The sequence below is a fragment of the Gavialis gangeticus genome, unplaced genomic scaffold, assembly GCF_001723915.1.
Source record: "Gavialis gangeticus isolate Ggan-Ray unplaced genomic scaffold, GavGan_comp1, whole genome shotgun sequence".
NCBI classification, from domain to species: Eukaryota; Metazoa; Chordata; order Crocodylia; family Gavialidae; genus Gavialis; species Gavialis gangeticus.
The window spans coordinates 4,653,712-4,676,868 of record NW_017728964.1 but is presented as its reverse complement, the minus strand read 5'-3'; the positions used below and the strand labels follow the sequence as shown (position 1 = coordinate 4,676,868).

General features: G+C 48.1%; 1 protein-coding gene across 2 annotated transcripts in view; it reads right to left on the bottom strand.

Annotated features, from left to right (window-relative positions):
- Window positions 1-23,157, bottom strand: part of USP43 (ubiquitin specific peptidase 43) — a 261,454-nt gene that overhangs the window by 110,447 nt on the left and 127,850 nt on the right. For both annotated transcript variants that reach the window (XM_019502165.1, XM_019502171.1), the window contains exon 4: window positions 11,949-12,041. In XM_019502165.1, coding sequence (XP_019357710.1) covers window positions 11,949-12,041 — 93 coding nt within the window. The remainder of the gene's footprint in view (window positions 1-11,948; window positions 12,042-23,157) is intronic.

Here is a 23,157-nt window from a genome sequence, read left to right as displayed (position 1 = left end):
CTCTGGGTTTAAGTCCCAGCAGACATTGGCATATCCCAATCATAATCCTCAGCCTGGGCTGCAGCCAATATTGAATGGTTCTGAGGAAGCCTTAAAACAAAAACCTTGCATATATAGCAACAAGAGGGTAAAAAATGTTGAGTCTCCAGGGGACAATAACTTATCACAAGTTCACATTCAGCACTGAACCATTTGGATTCTGCTACTCGGTACCATGGCCCATTGTCTAGGCACACTGCATCAGGCATACATGATCTCGCAAAACACCTTTTTGGTTTCCTGATCAGACTTCCTATTTTGGTGTCCTGAATGCAGTCCACCTCCCAGAAATTGTAGTAGGACCTGCTGGGGCCAAAAAGCACCTGTCATTATAAGTCTAGAGCTGGCCTGGTCTGACCTTTTCCCAGGATCATACTGGGATGTCATGTCATCACCTGAGCGCACTGACTTTTTCACAATGCTTTCTAATGGTTCACGAGCATGGGGTATTGGTTTTCTCCAATTTAAAAAAAACAAAACAATTTTTGGTTAAAAAATAGTAACCCCAAATCTGCATTTTCCCATGATTAAAATAAAACACCACTATCTATATCTCTCTATATTAGGAGTGTTTCATTTAAATCATGGAAAAATGTGGATTTGGGGTTAATTTCTTTTAACCAAAAATTGGGATTTTTTTTTTTTTTTTAAATCAGAGAAAACCAGGATCCCTGCTCATGAGCACACCTCACAGCCACCTTGTGCCAAAGGTGAACTGATGGAACGGCTCCATGCCAAAGAGCACAGCCCTGATCTTCATGCCTGCCTGAGCACACCCTGTCTGCGTTTGCCAGGACTCTACTAGCAAATTCTGGGGGTTGCTGGTTTGCAGCCAAGCTGTCCCTTAGTCTCTACAGGAAGGATTCTATGGTTGTCCCAGCTGCTCCACTAGGCTGCAGGATGTCAGGACTGGTGCATACTTTATGATTTGCTTTACTCTTTGAATACCAGTTCTTGAGCCCTGATCATTCCCAGGATGCAGCATTGTGTGATAACTGGCTCAAGGGCTCACAGGCTGCTGACAGGTGTCACAGAACTGAGAAAGATCCCTGGCGCGCCTTTTAATTTGCTGTATTTTCCTCACATCCTGTGGTCCAGACATCTCCTCGCTGGCTCTGTCTCTCAGAGTCCCATAGAAGTGAACAGAGTTCCAGCCAAAAGCTACTAGCAATTTGGCAGAATCTGTGACAGGGTTAAACATTTAGGGTTTTTGGAACAGCACGGGGATCAATTGTGCTGGCTCTGCCCCTGCTCCATGCAGCTAGCATTCAGCTATGGTGAGTCTGTGCTGTGGCAGGTAAACCTGGAAATTTTTTATTTTTTTTTTAATTCGACCTTCCCAAAACAAAGTGCATGTCTTATTTGGGGTGGGGGTGGCATGCAGGTCAATATGGTAACGTGATTTTGTTTCCCACACTTGTACCATGGCATATTGCCTTGGCACTCTTTTTCCACCTTACATACACACACTGAACCACGATGCCTGAACTCACACTTATTGTCCTGCTTCCTGGGTTCTTTTGCCTAGAGCCTGTGAAGTTGTTTTGCATCTGTGGCTGTCATTCTTTTGATCTTTTCCCGAGATAGTTAAGATAACCTTGCTGTTTGGAGGTGTTTCTCCAGAGTTAGATCCACTTGTCCCAACAATCCCTCCAGAAAACTGTAATTACACATCCCACAAATTAAGCTGTCTCCAAGTAAGGAATCTTAAATAGCCCCCAAATTGCACAGAGATACCAGAATCCTCAGACCACAAGCATCTTTTGCTTCTTCTGCTGCATGATTTCAGTCTCTGACCACCTCACTGTGTCCGGAGTTACAGTACTCTTCAAACATCCTTATCAGCTGATCCAGTGTTTTAGGCACTAATTCTAGCAGCAGTGTCTCACTGACTCTGGTCCTTTCCCCTCAACAGATAGTGAAAAAGTTTTATCTTTGCTCTCACAGATCTGGCCACCACGGTCAGCTCTGCACAGAGATTCAGTTCTTGCTTCCATACTTATGCAAGGTTTTTTGCCTGGAAATCCTGTATGCATGATTTTCTGACTGTCTCCCGACTGGGTTCCCTTCCCAGCTCTGCTGCTGACCCAGAACAAGTCACTTAATGTCTTTGTGTCTTTTTCTTCCCTCCTAGCCCTTGTATGCTTCATCTAACCTAGGACTGTGCAACCGCCAATCTGTGAGCCATATCCAGCCCCCAAGGGGTTAGCCTGCAGCCCCCAAGCACCTGGTCTGAGTGCTGCTCCCCTCACTGCCCCAGCTGCTGTTGTTACTAGCAGTGGGGTCTTCAGGGCCCTCCCTCTCCCCCATGCCAGAGGGGGGAACCAAGGAAGCCTGCAGCCAGCAAGGTACAAAGGGGTTGCATGCAATGTGGTGGCGGGTGTGGGGAGCTTCTTGTTATTTTGCTGGAAACTTTCCATTTTCCTTTAAAGGCTCCTGACTCCAGTGTCCCCAGCCTGGCTCCTAAAAGCAGTGTACTCCTTTGTGCTCTGCAGCTGGACTCATTCTGGTCAAAAAGCGTCTTTCCATTGACTTTGACAAGTTGGCTCAGGACCCTAGTGCAGGACACAGCAGCATGCCTGCTTTCAAGCATGTCACAAAGGGCCTTACCTTGGGCACCAGGGTCCATACTGGCTATGCATGCACTGATGTCTAAGGTGGTCTTGTTGACCTGCATAAATCACACGGATGCCAGCAGTCAGAATGCAACAGGGAGGCAGAGATTATCCCACCAACCCCTGCCAAGACAACAGCTCCTCTCCTTGGGGGAGATACTCAGGGAAAGTGGCTAGTAGGATGCACTTGATGAGGGCTCCCTGGCTTTTGAATGCTTTCAATTTCTCAGCCTAGAATTGGTGATGTCAAGACATGCCATAAGAGCCCGACTGCACTTTCAAGGGCACAGTAGGACTTGTTTCCAGGAGCTGCCTCACTGCAAATGCAGTACTGGCAGTCCCAGCACCCTGGCCAAGCTTGTTTGGTGGACTGCTTGGGAGTCAGCCACACACTGGCTTGCTGGTGGCCCCATGCAAGCTGCATTGCTTTATTATTGCTTGTACCACAGCAGCATCTTGAGGCCTGAGCTCCACTGCTATAGGTACCATTCTGCCTTATAAAAAGATATTCCCCACCCCAGAGTCCAACCTGCCCCTACCTCAGTTTTCTTTCCCTGGAGATAGAGATGGAGAGAGTGATGCTTGCATACCTATCTAAGCCCTCTGAGATCTTCAGTGACAAGGCCTCTGAGGTAAGTACGATTATGTCTCTGTTTATTACTGGTACCTCTCTGTTTAGGGTCTTCATCGTGGATTCACTTCAGAGTCCCTCTCACCCAGCAACTGGGTTTGCATCACAGAGCGAGCAAACAGTGCCTTTGTTTAGATACTAACAGATCCCAAAGTGGCTGTTGCCAAGATCTTCAGTGATATAAATGGCCTGTTAATTAAACATCATGAGTAATACCGGGGGACTTGGGATGACTTCAAATAATTCAGGGAAGCTTCCTTTTGCTGTATCCCAAACAGCAGGGATGGACAACAGCAGCATTTTTGGAACGGCAAAAAGTGCAGTGCAGAGGGGACTGGGTCACTAGTCTCAGCCAGTACGTGCCCCTAACCTCCAAGAGGAGTGATGGCTGAGTAGCAAGGACAATACATAACAGTAGAGGCAGAGCAGGGAGAGGCAGAGAGAGATCCCTCCTCCGTCACCTGGGCATCCCTCAGGCCTTTGTTTGGGAAATAGGGGTCTCTCACAGTAGTGCATAAGCACAAACATGTTAAAGATTGCAAAGCATTCAGACAGTCCAGGAATGGGAGTACATAAGCTAATAGACCTGTCTGTGACTGGGAGACAGGGAATGACAGCCTGGCATTGGAATGGGAGGGGAACTGGAGCAAAAAGGGCATGCGGATCCAGCTAGAGGGAAACGCTGTGGAAACTGGAGAGAAGCACCCCAGGAAAGGGGGCACACATCTGAACATGGTGTCCAAGCACACAGCATGCTCCCAATAACAAGGCATGCCACACTTCTTGAAGAGGTGGCAGGTGCACGACTGGGTGGAACTCAAATTCCCCTGTTCCACTATGCAGCACAGCAGGGGAAAGCTGCAATTATCCGACCATGAAAGTCTCAGGCCACTGATGGGAATTTCCTGTGGTGGCCCCTTCTCAGGCATCTCGCCCTCTTCTTTTCCAATTTCCTGCTAATGTCCAATAATTTTTTTTAATGGACAGAGTCTGGTTTTGATTAAATTGCTTCAGGACTCCAGGGCCCCAAGAGGAAATGGAATTTTGTGCTCACAAAGGAGGCAGAAAGAGGTGGAAATAATGGCTTGTGTCACAGAATCATAGAAAATTAGGGTTGGAAGGGACTTGCTCTGTCATCTGTCACCACGAAGAACAGTCAGTGTCAATGATGCCAAGACGGCTGGAGACTTCCTTCAGAGCTGTGCCAAGAGTGAATTGTGGGTACTGCAGCGGGCATGAGGCCGAAGGATGCCATATACTTACAGAGCCCTACATACAGGTGAGATTTGCTTTCCTAGATGCTAGACAGTGCCCTGAAACAGGCCAGAGACTGCAAGTCCCTACAAGCCCCATTCTTTATTACCTGTTTTTGGAAGAAGGTTGTAACTTTAAAGAGCAGCCTGGAATTCATCCCTGCTATTTTTCTGGCTCTTCCTGCCCAGCTGGCCATTCACTCATATTGCTAAGTAGCTTTGTTGGCACTGCATGCTGGTTAATGTCTCCAGGCAGGAACTGACCTAGTACATCTCCTGGCAGGCTTAAGGAGGGGCTGTCAGTGCACCAAACACCACCACAGTGATGTCAAGACACTGAGACATCAAGAACGGGCACAAAATAGGTACACATCTGTGACTTCAAGCAGGACAGCTGTGACACATGGGCAACATGAGGATGGAGTTTCACCTGTGGCTGATGTTGGAAGCAGCATTGGTCTGACATCAATCCAGGCACTCCATATACAGCTCCCCTGAGCAGAGGGAAGCAAGAGCAGTCTTTGCAGCTATGCCATCAGGAATCCCATACAGACCCTGGCACCAAAATGACTGCATTGTCACCCCCCCATTCTCTTGGCATTCAGGGTGTAAGACCCAGGGGGGCTCTGCAAAGATTAGGAAAGCATTATCATTCCATACAGGGAGTCCCCTCTCCTTCAGTCACATCCTGTCTCTTAATATATCAGAGCATCCCAATTACTGTGCTGGGAGAGCACTGGCTGGAGGCTTCACAACTAGATATACACAAAAAGACAGGCCTGGCCTGACCACAAAGCCAGGCTAGGGCTTAGCCAGAGACTCAGAGCCAGCCATCCTCCATTGTCACACCCTACCATGAGGAGTGTCAGCCAAAGTACAGTCATGGAAGCCTACCCTGGCAGAGACTGGTGCTGACCTAGCTTGGTCCTTACTCCAATGTAAAGACTAGGGAAGCTCTTCTCTGACAGCCAGTGCCATGCTCAGAGTTGTCAAGGTGCAGTTTGGGTTCTGAAATCTCATTCAGCCACACTGCAAACAGCTGGAAGGTGGCATCTCCTATATCTCCCACGAGGGCTGTTGTTCACTCTTGGCTAGTGTGGGCTCCTTTTGTGCATTATCCAACCCTCCCTGCCAACAGGCTCAGCTTTGCCTGACAGAGAAAAGCTGCTGCCACATCATGCTTTCCCTAATTGTAGCACTTACATTTCATTTAGCAGTGGTGCCAGGCAGCCTGACAATAGCATTATTGTACAGAGACCCTCATGGCATTTGACTGCTGACAGTAAAATAGAACGTCCCCTCCCTCACTGAGCTCTCACATGCTGCTGTGCCTGCAGCTGGCTGCAGTGCACTCCAGCCCCATTCTTCTTTAACCTTTACAATGAATGAGCAAGCTTTATTGTCCACAGGCTGACAGCAGCTAATGCCAGGCTAGCAGGGGCAGCCCTTGGTGCCAGGGCCTTGAATGTGGCCAGGGAGATGACACTGTCTGCAGTGCTCTGCTGCACTGAAGCCAACTGGTCTGCCAGCCAGACACTGCATTGGCAGGACCCCATGATATCATCCCCTTTAAAGATATGCCTCTGCACTCCAGAAAGAGAGCAGAAGAACCAGCTTGCCTATGTTGTGCTCACCTTCCAGGGAGAGCAGGTTGAGCTACTGAGGGCAGGAGGGTTCAGAAACATGAGAGGTCTCCGTTGCCACATCCCAACACCTTCACAAGCTCAAACAGAGCTGAACTTCACAAGAAACAGTCAAATTGAAGTGGGGCTTTCCGGGCAGAGAATGCTGATGCGCTCACCCCAGGGCACACACCAAACTGGCTGCCTTTGGGGTTCAATTCAAGGTACTGCTGTCTGTTGCATTTCCCTGGCTTTCAGTACTGTGGTGTTTGAGCAGCAGTTTCCTTGCTGTTACCCACCTGACCTCAACACCCTGTGAGGCTAGGCAGTGCCATTATCTGCACCATACAGATGGGAACTGAGATATTTAGGTCTTGTGTACAGCAGGAGTTATTCAAGGCCTGATACTGTATTTACTCAAATACGACTTGCACCTTTCTTCCAAAAAAGAACTGCTGGGAATGGGTGCGCATCTCTTAAATGAGGAACTGCAGGGAGCAGATGGCTTAATCCTGCTGAAATCAAGCTACCCAGCCCCTGTTCTCAAGCTGGATGGACCCTCAGCTGCCCTGGAAGGTGCTGCTGTCTGCCCACCCAGCTGCGCTTGAGAAGAGAAGAGAAGCCAGACAATTCGGTTCAGACAGCAGTGCCTGCTTCATTCTGCAGGAGCAAGGTTAACAGAGCAGCCGCAGGTTTTTGGTCCCATCCCTACTACAGCTGTCTGTGTCTTTTCCATGAAAATAATGTTCTTAGTGGTATTTTCAGAGCAAGATCTTTGTTTCTTTATTCCATCTTCCAAAAACAAGATGACCATCTTATTCAGGGACATGTGGTGTGTGAAAAAATACGGTATCCCTGAATGGCTCTTTGCAGAAACAAGTCCTGACCTATGTAAGACCATATTTCCTAGGTGCAGCATGTCCTCCTCACATACTAGCTCCAAGATAGGCTGTGTACATGCCTAATTAGTTTATGACATGACTAATGTGAGTGTGCCTGGGTCAGTGCCCCCCAGTGAAGTGATAACTGCACCTGTTATCACCCTGGAGACTACCTGTCTGTCTAGTATATCCATGCTCCGCAGCTGAAGCAACTGACAACCTGCAGGGGAGCACCTATTAGGACCCAGAGCTGAGGGGTGGGGAAAGAAGAGTTCATGAAGCAGGCTCATCCAGACCTTCAAGGGCCTGCAGAAAAAGAGAAATTAGGTACAGAGCAGAACCCGTATTTATTTTGGGCTTCTACTTCAGTTGGACTCGGAAAGTGGTGGACCATGTACATCTGTCCAAACACCTAATTATCTGGCCCACTGGGCTGCTGCATCTAGCGAAATAAGGGATTGTGTCAGGTCTACAACAGCTCTGAGCTCAGATTGGAAGCCAGGAAAGGAAATGGCTGGGCAAAAGCCTGTGTCCTGCAGACATACTGGATAACCCTCTCACTATGAGGACTCCATCGTGCTCTGGCAGGCAAGAAGATCTCTCTCAGCCATGCCGCCACTGGAACCCTAGCTTCTGACTCAACACCGGTGACAGGTCCCTAATCCCCCCAGACTGCATCCGTAGCACAGCATGTTTTCAGGTGTGAGCGCAAATCTTTCCACTCTAGAATCCAACCCTATTGGAAGACCTTCCCCTACATCCTAAATATCAGTCTCCAGACTATCAGCCAAGAACCAGGCAAGGAAACGAATCATTTAGCACAGTGACACTGGTGCAAAACCAAGGGTTAGGCAGGACCTGGTGAATTCTGCCAGATAGGTTTATACACTATTTAAATCTGTCTATGAAAACCCCCAGAGGAATAATGATAGTATCAATTCAGAAAAGCCAAGCTGTGCAGCAGAGCATGGTAGATTTATTGCACAAAGAAATGACACTGAGGGGAAGCAAACAGTATATTAAAGACCAGGTGAGACCGGGTCTTAAAAAGAATCCCAGAATAGGCAGGCGGGGGCTTAGTGTATATAGTAACACATTACGCAGTGGAAGAAAATGCCAAACTCATTGGACAATAACTCCCCTAGTAATCTGGTTTGAGATGTCAGCTGCAGCAGGACCAGGATTAGCCAGTGAGAGCTAGCTCCACCTTGTTTCATCATTTCAGCTCCCCGTTCACACAGGTGCAGGTCTGCTACACATACCCCAAGCCCAACAGCCCAATAGCAGTTATGCCTGGGCTTGGTGATCTTGTGTAGATGCCACATAGACAGCATTAACAACACAGACAGCTGACACCTTCCTGCCCCAAACTAGTGCTGGCACTAGGCCAGGCCTAAAGGCTCCCAGTCTTAATTCCACACTTTAGGGCAGCTTCAGACAGCTACTGCAGTGCATCCAGTTGGGGTGGATAAGTGAAGCAATGCCCCCAAACCTTGGGATTTTCCTCCAAAATACCCTGCAGGCCCCAAGGCCCAGCATAGGCAATGTTCAGTGATGAACTGTGGGGAAGAACCCAGGTTTAAGAGGCGGTGTGGATTTCTGGCATTATGCTGGGACATAGGCCACTCTTTTTGCCACTGACTGGTTGCGTGACTTACAAGTCCGTGTTCTTCTTTTCTTCTTCCCATCCTTTCCCTGTCCTCCCTGTTCAGATATGAGCTGTTTGGGGCAGATGCTACCTCTGCCTGCGTGCCTCTGCAGTGTCTAGCAGCCTGGGGCACTGATCGTATCAGAAGCACTCAGACATTACTCTACTACAAATGATACGTCTCAGGGGCAAAGGAAGTAAGCAGTACTCGCTTTTAACCTCAGAGTAGACTGAGCTACCTGACATTAAAACAGTGATCTGAGTCTGTATTTTACATCAGTCTCAGAAGGGAGTTCAAATTTTATTGATTTTAATTTCTTCCTGAATCAAAGCCATCAGCTCTTACAATAATGACGGTTTTTTCTTAAAGCCCCAGTGCTTGGAGTCATGTGATTATGTAAAAGTCTCTGCTTTCATGAAATCAGTTAAGTTCTGAATCCCTCTGGCTTTGTAGAAAGGTATGAAAGTGTGACCTGAGTGTGACCTACTGATTTGGAAACCTAGAGAGGAACATATATTTTTAAAAGTCATTATGTTTTAAGTCAGTCTCCTGATTTTTCAGGCTTGACTCATGAGATTTGGAAGTCAGGGGTCAGCAAGTTTACTGCTCAAATTGGAAATAAAGGTGCATGCTTTTATTGGGGAGGGTAACTGACCCCTGAAATGACTTCCCAGGGGAGGAATGGATTCTTTGTCTCATACGGTCCTCAGGAGAGAAGACCTTGTTGAAAAATGTGCTTTGACCTGATAAGATCTGGCCCAGCACAGAGGTAACTGAGTAAAGCAGTTACCGTCATACAGAAAAGAGGTCAGCCAGGATCACCTCCCGATTCCTCTGGCCTGAAAATGCACCTGTATGATGGGAAATCAGCAGCTGGTCTTCCTGTGGGAGGGATAACAGCTCTAATTGCTATTCTGGATACACTTATCTCCCTGAAGCCACTTCAGGAGCTGTGCCATGTCCACAGCAATGCACAGGCAACACATGGAGCTGGACTGGGTTCCTGCCTGCAGAACTCACTCCTAACTTATCTGCCCTGCAGTAACTCAGATGCATCACACCGGTGCTGTGAGAAGCCATAAGCTTCACCTCCATCTCATGCTCTCATATTCACCCAAGGGCTTTCCATCCCAGACCTGCACAAATGAGTGAGCACATGACTCCCCAAGCCCCAGCACGCAGCCTACACAGCTGTCAAACTGCAGTTGAGCCAGCACAAAGAAGCAGTAGCCTGCACCCAGTGAAGGGCTTCAGCAGATCACCCCCCAGCAGCAAGGCAAAACAAAGGACACGGACAACACCGGACTGTTCTTTGCTCCAGCTAGCAGTAAAGCTGAAACGAGCCCCTAGCAACTCTGTTAACATGGTCCTGTGGGGTGCTCTACTCCAACAGCCCTCATTTGTAAAAGCAAAGGATTGCTTCAAATGCCAATGCCATCTGGAGTTTGCACTCCACCTCTTTTAATATTTCTTCAGCCTCATATAGCTCTCCCAGTCCCAGTTGAAATAACAAGTTTATTATTAGTGGCAGCATTATTCATTGGTCCCACAGTTGTACCCAAGAGCTCCAGACGTGGACCATTGTGCTAGGTGCTGTAGAAAGGACGGACGACAGAACTGCCTTGCTACCGCTCACTCTGCAGGGCTAAGGGGAGCAGCACGCCATGCGGCCAGGCCAGCAAAACTCAGCAGTTCTGACTGCCAGGGCAGAGATCTTCCTCTTGCTGGGTTTTTTATTTCCAGGTTTTTTTTGTTTTTTTTTGAACTAAAAGCATGTACAAGTTGTGGATCAAAATGAAGCCCAGAGCCATGTTCAGAGCAAATGCTTGTCAAATGAACTTTCTGCTGCAGTAATTCTTACCAGTCAAGTTTATCAGTTCAATGCTTACATTGGAATAAATAATAAATGCAGGAGCTAACAGCAAAGTGTGAGAATTGCTCTCTTTGGAACAGTAAATCCTGTCAAGTGAATGGACACATCTCTCGCCAGTAATATCTGGGGGCCAGAACAGTGATCCCAGAGAAGCCTGTAATCTTTATCCTAATCAGACAGTGTGGGAACAGCTGATAAGTAGGAAATGTCTGGTAGTTCACAGAGGAAAGTACAAATTGATTGATAGGAAAATGGCTATTTTGCTGCTCACCAATATAAATAGAAATTTTCATTTTCTACCCTACCTTTCTCTGCAGGTTTGCACAATTTCACCTACACCAGGGAATGCTCATTTACTGGAGTGCCCAGAGACCAAGCGGGAGCAGCTGAACTTAGAGAAGAAGCTGACAGCTCCACACTGGGAGCACACGCTCCCCAGTCAAAGTTGTGGGCTGAAGCCCAGGTGAACAAACCTCCCTGACTCATTCCAGTGCCCAGACCTGGCTACTCCAGAAAGCAGGATGGGTAATGCCAAACAAACCCTGCCCCTCACATGGGGAACATGTGTCCCTCCAAGCCTGCACAAGCAGGTCCAGTGTGGTGATGCCAGGCTTGCAAGTGCTTCCCCAACACAGCTGCAGCCAAACCAGTGCACCTCAGGCATGGGTAACTCCACTCCTCTGCTATTCCAGTCCTGGACCCTCTGGCTCACTTCTACAGCTTTACCAAAGGATATTGCACACTACCTCGCCTTCCAGTCATGGGATTCAACACACTTCATCTGACAGTGTCGTCTTGAGCCACAGCCCCACAGCTATCCGAGGCCTAGATGCTCCCCCCACCCCACACCAGCTCTGCTAATGCTCTTCAATCCAACCCACAGCTTGAACTGCTATTCCAGCTCTGGCCTCCACGCGCAGCTCCACTGATGTTCCTCCATCCCAACCATCAGCCCCCCCTGTTATCACAAGCTCAGATTTCCAGGCACAGCCCAGCTTGTGAACCTTTAGATCAGCTATTCTCACAATTCCAGTCCCAGGTCACGGTTTTGGCAGGTTTCACAATGCTTCTTCATGTCAAATGAAAAACCTGTGACAGATCATTGGTGGGGTAGATCTGAACCTGGGCATCTGGGGATAAGGTACTGTAATACAGCTTAATCCTATTTATTCATTTTGACAAACAGCCCCATCTTATTCAATAGGACACCTGGCCTGAGCAGGATTTGCGTGACACTCTGCAAGACTCCCAGGACAGCCAGAGCCCTAGAGCTGTGCAGGGATCAGATGATGGAGTAGGAAGAGAGAAGAGGGATTCAGACAGGGAGGTTTTTTATTGGACAAGGGTACCAGTGCAGACCGCAGAGGGGCACTGTGTTCACATACCTGGTCTGGCGCAGGGGGATGGGTAATGACACACACAGGAAGGGATCAAAGGTGTTGCTCTGCCTCAGACAGTGAGGACAGGTCAAGGAGGACCTAAAATGAAACAAGAAACCACAGTCAGAATAAACATGGACAGATACAAGCCAGGCACCATGCAGAGGAGGAAATGCTAAAAGGGACTGATACGCTTCTGCCCTGCTGAGGCCTGTAATTCTTATGTCAGTGGGCTGAATCATGGAGGTCAGTATTAGAGAACATCGTCATTTTTAACTCACCCCATTTCCGTCCCTGCAGGCACCCAGCAATGCACAACTCATTGTGCTCTCCATCCCAGTTTGGATAGAAAAGACCTAAGCCATTCAGTTTTCAGCCCTTCCCCAGTATACAAAATCACCTTTTAAGGAGTACTTCCTGATATTCAGCTGGTGACTGCTGGTTTCACTCCATGGTTTCAACAGCTCTCTCCCCATCTGCTCCCATGAACATCCATTATCAGTCCAGCCTGCAGGTGACATGAATGCAGTGCAGCTGGAGAGTCTTGCCAAACAGCAGGTTTGCTCCCTTTAACTTCTGCTTCCTACCAATCTCCTACCAAATTTCAGAGCTGATTCTCCTTGCAGGCTTGAGAGAGGCACAAATAAAAATAAACTTGGGTTTTCAATCGCTTCTTTTGCATCCTAATCCAGCCCCAAGACAGCCTGCCACCTATGCCACTGGGGCACCACCTGCAACAGCAGGATGACAGACTGCTAACGCCCTCTCTGGGCACATGGCACCCCAGCTCCAACAGACCTGAGAAGGCAGACTGTCATGGTCATTTGACTCAAGCAAAGCTACCCAATGTAGATGACAGGCATCACTGCTTGCAACTCCAAAAGGAGCACTAGATCATTAGCAGGTCAACAGTATTAACTTTGCTACTGGGTTAAGAACGGCGCAGGTGACAGTCAGATCTTGGTTGCTGCAAGGATCATGATGGGGGAGTAGGCAAAACTGACATCCCATGGCTAGTGAACCAAGCTGAGAGAGAAGACGAAGTCAATGTCCATCCATGTGTTAACCAAATGAAGGCAGCAGATGAAAACTGAGCAGCTTTCATGTCTCTGCCAGGCTATAAACAGCCAGATCATTTCCCTATGTGCCACCCACGTCTGCAGCACAGCATACTGAATTTGACAGTTTGTGGCTGCAAGCTATCCTCAGGGTGCGTGGATTTATGATCAGGCAGCAAGAGGAGGGATCCTGATAAGAAACATTACGACACAGCAAATCCACTGTTGCCTGCCTGGGGGCCTTTTGGTGAGCTGCAATGGCACAGTGATGCATCTTGCCATGCTTCTTCTTTCATATGACATTTGAGGATTACAACATTCATAGATTAATATCTAAATTCAATATCCATTCAACTGCTTCAGGATGGAGTGATTTTAGACTGCCATTAAATGATCTAATTGGGCATTTTTCACAATGCTTTGCACCCTCTGAAAAAAATTGCACCACAATCACAACCTGGACTCCCTTTGATTCTCTGTTTATGGAGCAGGAGTCCACATTTTCCCTGAAGTGTCCAAATGTGATTCAGAGAGGACCATATCTTTCTCAGTAGGTCATATCATGGCTGGGGAAGTGTAGGGTCACTGAAAATGTATTTCTGTGGCAAGTTAGTATTTGCCCAGGCTTCCCTCTGTTGTTCTTTGGTGATCTAGTCATCATCATAGAGCTTCATGGCATATTTCCAGAAGGGGTTTTCTAGATTTGAGCCTATCCAGTGGTGGCATAGTAATGTCCTTGTTGATTGGGATGTTTAAGTTACCGATTGCTTTATGGTATTCCCTCATACGTGCAGCATCACGGTGGAGCTGTGAGGGAGCAATGATCACTAGGACTGGAAGCCATGGCAGTGGTGTCCTTTTTAGGATTCCTGATATAATCCGCATAGCTGCATTTAACTGTGTATCAACAATTTTCGTGTGCACGCTTTTATTCCAGACTGGGGAGCAACGTTCTGTTGCGGAGAAAACAAGTGCTGGAGTGGGGAAGAAGATGACAACTTTCTCGTGGTCTTCCCTGTTATGTGCTAAAGCACAACCAATGTCATCAACTCTATGATCAAATGCCCGTTAAGGGCTTCCTGATTGGGGTTACAATGCCAAAGACCTTGCCGTGCTGTAACATAGCCAGAAGAGGGATACATTTTCCATTTGCGTATTGCTTCCCTTTCTCCCCTACCACTTACTTGGGTGCTAAAACAGTTATATGCCCACACACAGCCTACTGTGTGCCCCCTTCCATCACGCAGCAGGAAACAGCAGCAGAGATGTTAACTGCAGGTACAGCGTCATCCCTGTCTCACTGACAACCTGCCCTGAAGTCAGAGACAAAAGTATCAGGCCAACACTGTCTTGCCAAAGTTAAAAGTAGCAAAGATCTGTGTCAATTCATACTAGTGTTTGTCTTTATATTTTCCATTTGATCACTGAGTTCAACCTGCCTACACATGGCTACCAGTGGCGCACAGGTTCACTGGAGATGAGAGAAAAGCCGGGACCATGAGATGTGCAGCAGAAGTCACCTCTTGCTGCCTGACCAACCTCTAGTCTCCAATTCTCATTTTAAAAAGAAGCACCTAGTTCTCACATTTCTGAAACACATTTTGGGATCTACTCACTCAACACAGCACAGTGTAGTGGCATTCTCCCGAATGACACAACAGGCCTTAGAGAGAGAAATTCCCTGTTTGTCCCAATGGGTCACTGACTCTGGAGGCTAATGATGTCAGTGTTAACTCTTTTGCTTTGGATCTTTTGCTTTGCTATATACCACGTATAGGTTTAATGTGTAATCTCAAACTGTGTCTCAAACCTATTCAGGGGCCTCACCCACCTTCAAACCATCTACTAACCCTGCCAGCTCTTCATACAATTTCTCTGACAAAACTATACGATGCCAGTGCAAAGTCCACTGTGCACATCAAACATGGAAACTGTATAAAATAAACTGAATCTTATACAGAAGAAAAGCTCCCGAGACTGGCACAGCGCCTTTAGTATCCACTATCTGATTTCTTTTATCAGAAACCTACATAACCTGATTATAGACAAAGCTGCTGCAGTCAAGGCATGGGGTTTAGGCTCAGCAAGCCATAGAGCACGTGGGGGTTTAAACATGGTCGTGGAGGTCAAAATCACATCAGATCTGATGAACTGCTGGGAGTCAGGGGCACGTTTTCCAAGGTTCAGTGCACCCCTTTGGGCCTGCTGAATTTTGAGGATTGCTGAAAGAGCGTCTTGCTGGGGCTAATTGAATAGGGACAGGTATAAATAAGTGTCCGGGATCCAATGTACCAAGTGCTGGAGTCTGGCCCTTAACTACTCTTCTGCAGTCACCTGTTCTCACACCACTGGGTCTCTCAGGCAGGGACCACTGATGCTTACATTCCTCTCCTCTTGCTCTCGCTCATTTATCTGACTTCAGGCACAGGCCAGAGATCAGCTAGGGATGTTCCAGGCCTTTGGTTAAAGGTTCAAATCACAGCCAGCTCCCCTTGACAAGCCCCAACAATGCCATTCTGGCAGGGAGGGCAGGTGCTGAGTATTTGCACAGACTCGACCCAAACCCCTCCATTTCTGCACTGCCATGTGGCTGTAGGTATGGATAGCAGGGAAATCAGGCAGTCAGTGTTTCCAGGGGAACAAGCTATACTGGGCAAAGGCAGCTCTAACTGTAACCAGCCCAGGGCTTGCAGTGGTGCACCTGACACAGATACCATGCACTAGCCAAAGCACAGGAAGAGTAGGTCAGCTCCAAGCTGTCTGTTGGGCCAGGTACATTGGAGACCGCACTAAAAAAAAAAAAAAAAAATCAGTAAGTTGCTAACACAATGACATCTGGAACTTGGCATAGGAAAGATGCATGCAGGCATGCCTGATTGTGACGGTGTGTACACAGGTCCTGGGGTGCCCACGGAGGACCTGAAGTAGGTGTGCTAGGAGGTGCGTGCAATTGAGAGCCAGCGTGCTTGTTAGTGCAGCTCCCCTGAGTTGGCGTGGGAGTGGGTCTTCGCTGTGCCAACTGGCTCTGCATGCTGATAGGAATCACTCTGATCTTGTACACACCTGCCCAGCAAACACACAAGTTGCAGACTAGTGTCCTGGGCCTCCCCAGCCCACGGGGAATTTCACCTGGAAAACCCCTCTCCTTTTCTGGTATCAGCTTCATCAAGCCCTCCCTTAACCCCTTATTTCCCCCCTTTTTTTGCCATTAAGATGGATTGTTTCACAAGCTGGACAGTGATTTGAGCCTGAACAATCTTCCTTATGGATTGACTCTGCTGCTTGGGTTTGCTCAAATAAGAGCACGAATTGGGGTCCTGGTATAGAGGCCACTAGATATTGAGCGTTCTTTAGATTTGTTTTTTCCATTCCACTAGTTCAAAGGCATTTATGACACAATCCAAATATTCCAAATACATTAATCTTTAATTTCTTAATCGATCCCTCAAAAACTGTCATTCAGGGTGAAAGGAGATGCCACTGATGGCAAGAGAAGGTCAATAGCGGCTCTATCTCCAGGTATAAAACCCCTGCATGCAAGGTGCTTGCAGTCTTGCTGCATCCTTCTTTGCTTATACACTTCAGTGCTGACCAGAAGCAGCATTGTGTTATAGGAGCCCAAAGCTCCCCAGCTCCTCCTTGTTTCTCCCATTATAGAGCCATTCCTCTCCTTGCACTCATTCATCTAATACTGACAAACCATTTGTGATCAGCAGCTGCCTGTTCCCGTTCATAGGGTGATGCTCACTGTTTTACTTAGAGTGGGTGCTGGCTGCCCACAAAGCAGTCAACAGAACAGAGGAGCCCGAGATAAAATTAAAGCTGATCAGGGGAAGGTACCTTTGACACATCAAAAAGCCACCCCATTAGCTCACTCCAACAGCATTGAAGAGAAGTAATTCTACACGTGAGTCTCATATTTAAGACTGTACAATGTGTGCATATTGCTTTTTAAAGACTGTTAATCTCTGTCCACTGCAGCCCTTCTGCACTGGAGCTGGGAATGCCCACCACACCATCTTCACTGGAGGTATTCTGGCAATGTGGTGCGTGTGCCTTGTGAATCAGGGCTGAACTATGCTGGACAGACGCAGGCCATCTGTAGGGTAGGGTGGGCAGTGGACAATGCTGATCACAAAGGGGGTGCAGCTGCCAGAGCATCCCTAAATGGTGGCAATGCTTGTTCTCCTCAGTAGCTGGCCAGCTCAGCCTACTAGCGCAGAGCCATGGGATCCCTCCTGGGATTGCTTACACAACTACCACTAGTCAGTTCTTGGGTACAGGAAGCAGATCCAAACCCTGGGTCTAAATCCAGGACTGAGCTGAAGTGTGTTGTGTCCCTCAAGTGTGCGGTATCCCTCAGATCAAAAGGTCCACACCAGACCTCTGAGAGTCCAGAGCACAGCATGCTGGGCACAGGCTACCCATGAGCTTTCATGAAAGTCTAGCAGCCACGGATGGAACAGGCCACCCTCACCAGAGTGACCTAGGAAGGATACTGTGCTTTGAAAACAATGGGGCCTTCATGTCCAATTTGTTTCCATATCAGAACAAAAGGGAGATTTTGCCTTTCCATGGAAAGGCAAAAAGCACCACTGAAGAACATCCAGGACCTAGTGGATCAGGGCATGCTCCTGGGGTAGGAGATACTCAGGTTTAAAGTGCTATTTATGGTTGATTCAGACCTAGTCTAATATACAAGTCCCTAAAAGCTACCTGTTGTCTTCCCTCTCCCCCTCTCCAAGTAACAGGACTGTGCCCCAGTCTCTAGGCACACAGAAAAACTAGTGCATGTTAAAATCTTCCCAGGGCTTAAGCAACTAGGTATTCCTGTTGCACCTATAACTGCAGTATTCCTATCTCTCCACCATTAAATATTTATCTTTAATAATCCTCCTGCCCCTTTGAGGTCAAGGCCACATAAGAAATCTGTGGCTGAAGCTGGAACTGAATCCAAGACCCAGCTCCCAACCCCCTTTTGAGTGGGCTGCACTACACACACCATGGAGTAGGCTGGGAAGATGTTCACATATGCAGAGTTCTTCACATGGGAGCTTGGAGGATTTCACATCTCCAGATCGTTAAGCTTCTGGATTTCTCTCTTTTTCTAATTCTGGATTAGACCTCAGACTGTTACACGGTTACGAGGCAGCCACACATCAAAGAGTCGCTCTCTCTCCAAAGTTAGTTCCAAAGCTGAATGGATTTGTACGTGCGTGCGTGCAGACACCAAGACCTAAAAACCACTCACAACTTGTGGATCTTTCTTGTATCTGTATTGTTGTTGCTTATCAAGACACGCTATTGATTAAAAGAAGGATTAGCCAGAAGTAACAGGCAGATATTAAATCCAAACCCCAAGACTAATGCGATTTCCCCCTTGCTCAGCAGCACATTTAAGAGCCACCCGCATTATGCCTGCACAGGCAAGAAGGTGCAGACGTGGCACTCAGGTTTGCTTGTAGACTTTCTTTACTGCCAGTAAGGCACACTCCTCCTAGGACAGCAGGACTGCAAGACTCGAGACTCCAGTCCAACCTAACTTAGCAAAGATGCACAGTCTGCTGGGAAATGTTCTGCAGGTTCTCCAGCCCTACCATGCTGCCATTCTGGTCATGTCAACATGACATGAGAACTGTGTCTGAATGAGCCCTATATCTATGCCCAGGTACTACAAGACAGTACCTTTTGGGAACGTCTCAATCTTCAAATCAGGATAGCCACCCCTCACAAGTCTATCTCCTTTGACTAGTGCCCTGCACCATATCCTCCAGGACAGGCAGTGTGCACTTGAGGAGCAGCTTTCTCTTCACTGTTCAATGGGTGGCCCTAGGCCTCATTTACTTCACAGTATGCAATCTCTAATCTGAAGATAGAATTAGTCTATAACTCTCATCACTAAAAGTACCCAGATACTTCATAGGTTTTATTGATACCCACAACGTGCCTGTGAGGTAGAGGATATTATTTGCATTTTAGAGGGCAAAAGAGGAAGTGATTATGGTCAGGAGTGCCCTGTTTGAGATGCTTACGACCCGATATCTCAGATTTCTTAGTGTTATATAGCACTTAATAATCAGAACACAACTTTTTCTACCTGCAGTTATAGCTGCAATTGAAGTACTTCTGCATATCACATCCCAGGTGCTCAAGCTGGGCAGTCAGAAAAGGAAGCACGCATAGTGACCTCCTCTAAATTTGGTTTAAGTGACTTGCCAATTCTGAAGTAGGAGCTTGGACAGAACCCAGTTTCCCTGGGCAGCATAAGGCAGCACCCTTAACCACGAGACTGCCTTTTCTCTCCCTGTGATCTCCTGCCTCATTCATTAAACACTTTCTGCAACAAACGAGGCAGGGAGCCAGCAGCCTCCTCTCCTGCACACCCTAATTCATGCTTAGAATAGATCCATCCTGTACACTGAACATGGCAGGGGTCCTAAAATATATGACTATGTTTAAGTACCAAATCAGAAAGCATATGCACAAGGCTGGGAAGTTACAGCTGAATGGGCAGCCTCAGTTTGGCAGTTCTGAACCCCTGTTGCTCAACTTTGCAACCTTGATGTTTAATGTAGCATTTTGTGAGCAGACAGGAGATTTTCAGAAGAGCAAGTTGAGAATGGAAATCCCATTTGTGGCATCACAATGACACTTCGCCAGGGTCATCAGCAAGGATGGAGCTTTAAGAGCTGATGGACAGACCTCTGCCACTTGAACTAGTGGAGTCACTGGTGGATAGTATCTGCCACCAAAACCCTGGCTTGCATCCATAGATGCTTCTCAAGCAAATCCCAGGACGTCATTCTCCCCTTGTACTCAGCCTTGGTGAGGCCGCAGCTGGAGTACTGCGTCCAGTTTTGGGCTCCACAATTCAAAAAGGATGTGGAGAAGCTTGAGAGGGTGCAGAGAAGAGCCACGAGCATGATCAGAGGTCAGGAAAACAGATCTTATGACAAGAGGCTGAGAGCCATGGGACTCTTCAGCCTGGAAAAGCGCAGGCTTAGGGGTGATCTGGTGGCCACCTATAAGTTTATCAGGGTGCTCATCAGGATCTGGGGGAATGACTGTTCATCAGGGCGCCCCAAGGGATGACAAGGTCGAATGGTCACAAACTCCTCCATGACTGATTCAGGCTGGACATAAGGAAGAACTTCTTCACTGTCCGAGCCCCCAAGGTCTGGAACGGACTGCCGCTGGAGGTGGTTCAAGCATCTACTCTGAATGCCTTCAAAAGACATCTGGATGTTTATCTTGCTGGGATCCTATGACCCCAGCTGACTTCCTGCCCCTGGGGCGGGGGGCTGGACTCCATGATGTTCCGAGGTCCCTTCCAGCCCTAATGTCTATGAATCTATTCGCCATTGCACTAAGCTGCAGTCTACAGCCTATGGGCCAGATCCAGCCCATGAAGCCACTGGGCTCTGGCAGACCCAAGGGGCTCTGGCAGCATTTCAGCAGCAGGGGACTTTGCCCCATCTGCCAGATTTCAAGTCTTTGATCCAGAGAAAGGGGGTACCAGGGACTGGAGCTTTCAAAAAATGGTCACCAGCACGTTTTAAACATAGGCAAGATCTCTCTCCATATCCCCATCTTGGAAACAATAATTGTTTCAACTGCAGCTTTCCAATAAAGCTGGCCTGGGACACATGCCAAGTACATAACTTTTCAGTCCAAACAGACAAAAATCATAAGCAACCAACAAACAGGGTCTTAAAGTCAGACATGCTGGGCAGCCTCAATAAGCAGCACTAGTCACCCCAGCCGTAATGTCCCAAATCACCAGGCTGCTTTTACGCACAGTAAGATCTCACAGCCAACAGCTCCCATAGTGTTCAGCCTACCTGGGGACCACAGGGCAATCCTTGTGCTTGGCCAAGTACAACTGCCCCATCTCTGAGATTCCTGGTGTGGGAAGGCGATGGGACAAGCTGACTGGCCACAGCAGGGAAAACGCACTGTGTTCTTTCTGGTCACGGTTGAAACATGGATGCGCATCCAGGAGTTTGTCAGCCTTTGAGGGGCAAGATCTGTTCTGCAACAGCCCGAAAGGGCAAGAACTCAACAGGTCTGCTGGAAGCCTAGCTTCCCCCCTATTACTCCTGGCTCGATCCCCGTGCACCACCCTCCTGATCCTGCCCCACAGCCCTGCATTTTACGCCCTCCAAGTCATTAATCATATGAGTGTAAAGGGCTTGGGTGGGAACTCCTAAACAACCTGCAAAACCATACTTACTTAATGCCACATGTACCCAATGTACAGGGTTTGCCTGTAGTGTTAGCTTTGTGGACACCAGCACAACATGAGTGGATAACAAATGACAGCAGAAGGCAATATGTTCAGATCTGATGTCACGAAATGATGTTTCACGAGCTGCATGTTGGCGAGACCAAAATCTACACAAGGCTCTAAACAGGCTGACACTTACAGACAAGAATAGCCAGGAAAGTTCCTGAAGAGGCAAGTCCTGCTCCTGGGACAGGCTAAGAGCTAAAGTGATGAAAGAGTCAAAGGATGTTTCCTCAACATCATCTTAGCACTTTGCACCAGTGTCTCATACACACTTCTCTGTAACAGCCCGCACTAAGAATGAGATCGGCCCAGTGGTCTGAACCAGTCTAGCAACACCTGTAAACTCCTCTCTTATCCCACAGTTGGTTGGTTTGAGTCCAGGCTAAGGGATGCAAATGAAGTATCTGGCGGAAAGCATACACTGTTTTTGCTTGCATTGCAGCAGTGCATGAGAGCCCAAGTCTTGGCTCAGCAGTGTTTTGTACTAGGTGCTATACCAACCCAAGACAAAAGAAAGAGAGGTCCCTGCCCAAGACACCTTACAAACCATTCCCAGATCCCTGCTCAGCATCCTTCCCCCCACACCTTAAAGAGAAAATTCAAAAGGGGATTAAATACCCAGGCTCTACCCCTGGGAAATCGTTTTTTTTGAGTCTGTAAAAGAAGAATATTTCAGTTGTTCTAGCTAGAAAACAATAGAGTCAGAGCAAGGAGACTGCTAAATATCCCCAGCACAACAGGGAGCTACAGGGAGGCTGTCTGAATAAAGCAAAAGCATCTCCTTCCAGCTCTCCACTTAGGCACCCTGGGCCGTGTGCTTTGTCAGGATTCCAGCAGCTAAAGACACAAAGAACAGTCATCAGATAGCCTTGAAATGCATTGCAGGTAAGATGGCACCACGCAGTGCCAGCCGCTCTCTAGATCACTAAGGGGTCAGGGGCTATTAAAGAGAATGGCAAAGCAAGAGGAGGAGTACAGGGAAGATCAACCAAAGAACAGGCGTGCACTGAATGCCCTGAGCGGCTGCAGAGAGAAAGCACAAGCAGCGCTAAAGCAGCTTTGCAGCAAGCTCTGCCCCTGCAGAGCTGGTCCCAGACCCAAGGACCAGATGCTGCCTGCAGCCAACTTTCTGCTGAGTAGGGCAGAGAGTCATGCTGTGCTCTGCCCCTTGAGGGTGCCCCACTGGGGCCCCACTCTGCTTATGTCTAGTGGCCCGGATGGCAGCACAGTACTGTGCCCGCACTACTGCTCTTGCCCTGTACAGATCTGGGTTCAGGTTCTAGCTGCACTCCTGTATTACTATGACCTCTGGCAAGTTGCTTCATCTTTGTCCCTCGGTTTTTCTACCTCGGGAATACAGGGGTAAGGATGCTCACCTCCTCTGTGAAGCACTCCGAGACATACAATTATCGCCATGGCCTGCAGGTGGTGAGTCCTCCAGAGAGGGTTTAGGCTTTGGTGTGGAGTGGAATAGCGTGCCTAGGGAAGTTGTGGGCTGATTCCTGGCTAAAGGGTCTCACCTCTCAGGGTCAGGCCACTTACCGTATCTGGGCTCAGGAAGGAATTTTACCCCACAGTCAGATTGATATGGACCGTGGGGGTTTTTCCTTCTTCTGTAGTGGGGGATGTAGCCTCCTTCCTGGGATCTCTTGAGCATATATTAACAATCTTTACAGCAACAGGACATTGGCCACCATGGTCCCCCTGCTTTGTTTCCAGCAGGTCAGGGTGCTACATATTGTAGTTTTGTCAGGGTTGACTGTGTGGTTTTGCTAACAGATTAGACAATGGATTGGTATAAGATGGCTCAGATAGGGATGATCCTGCCTCAGGCACGGGTTGGACTAGATGACCTCTGGAGGTCCCT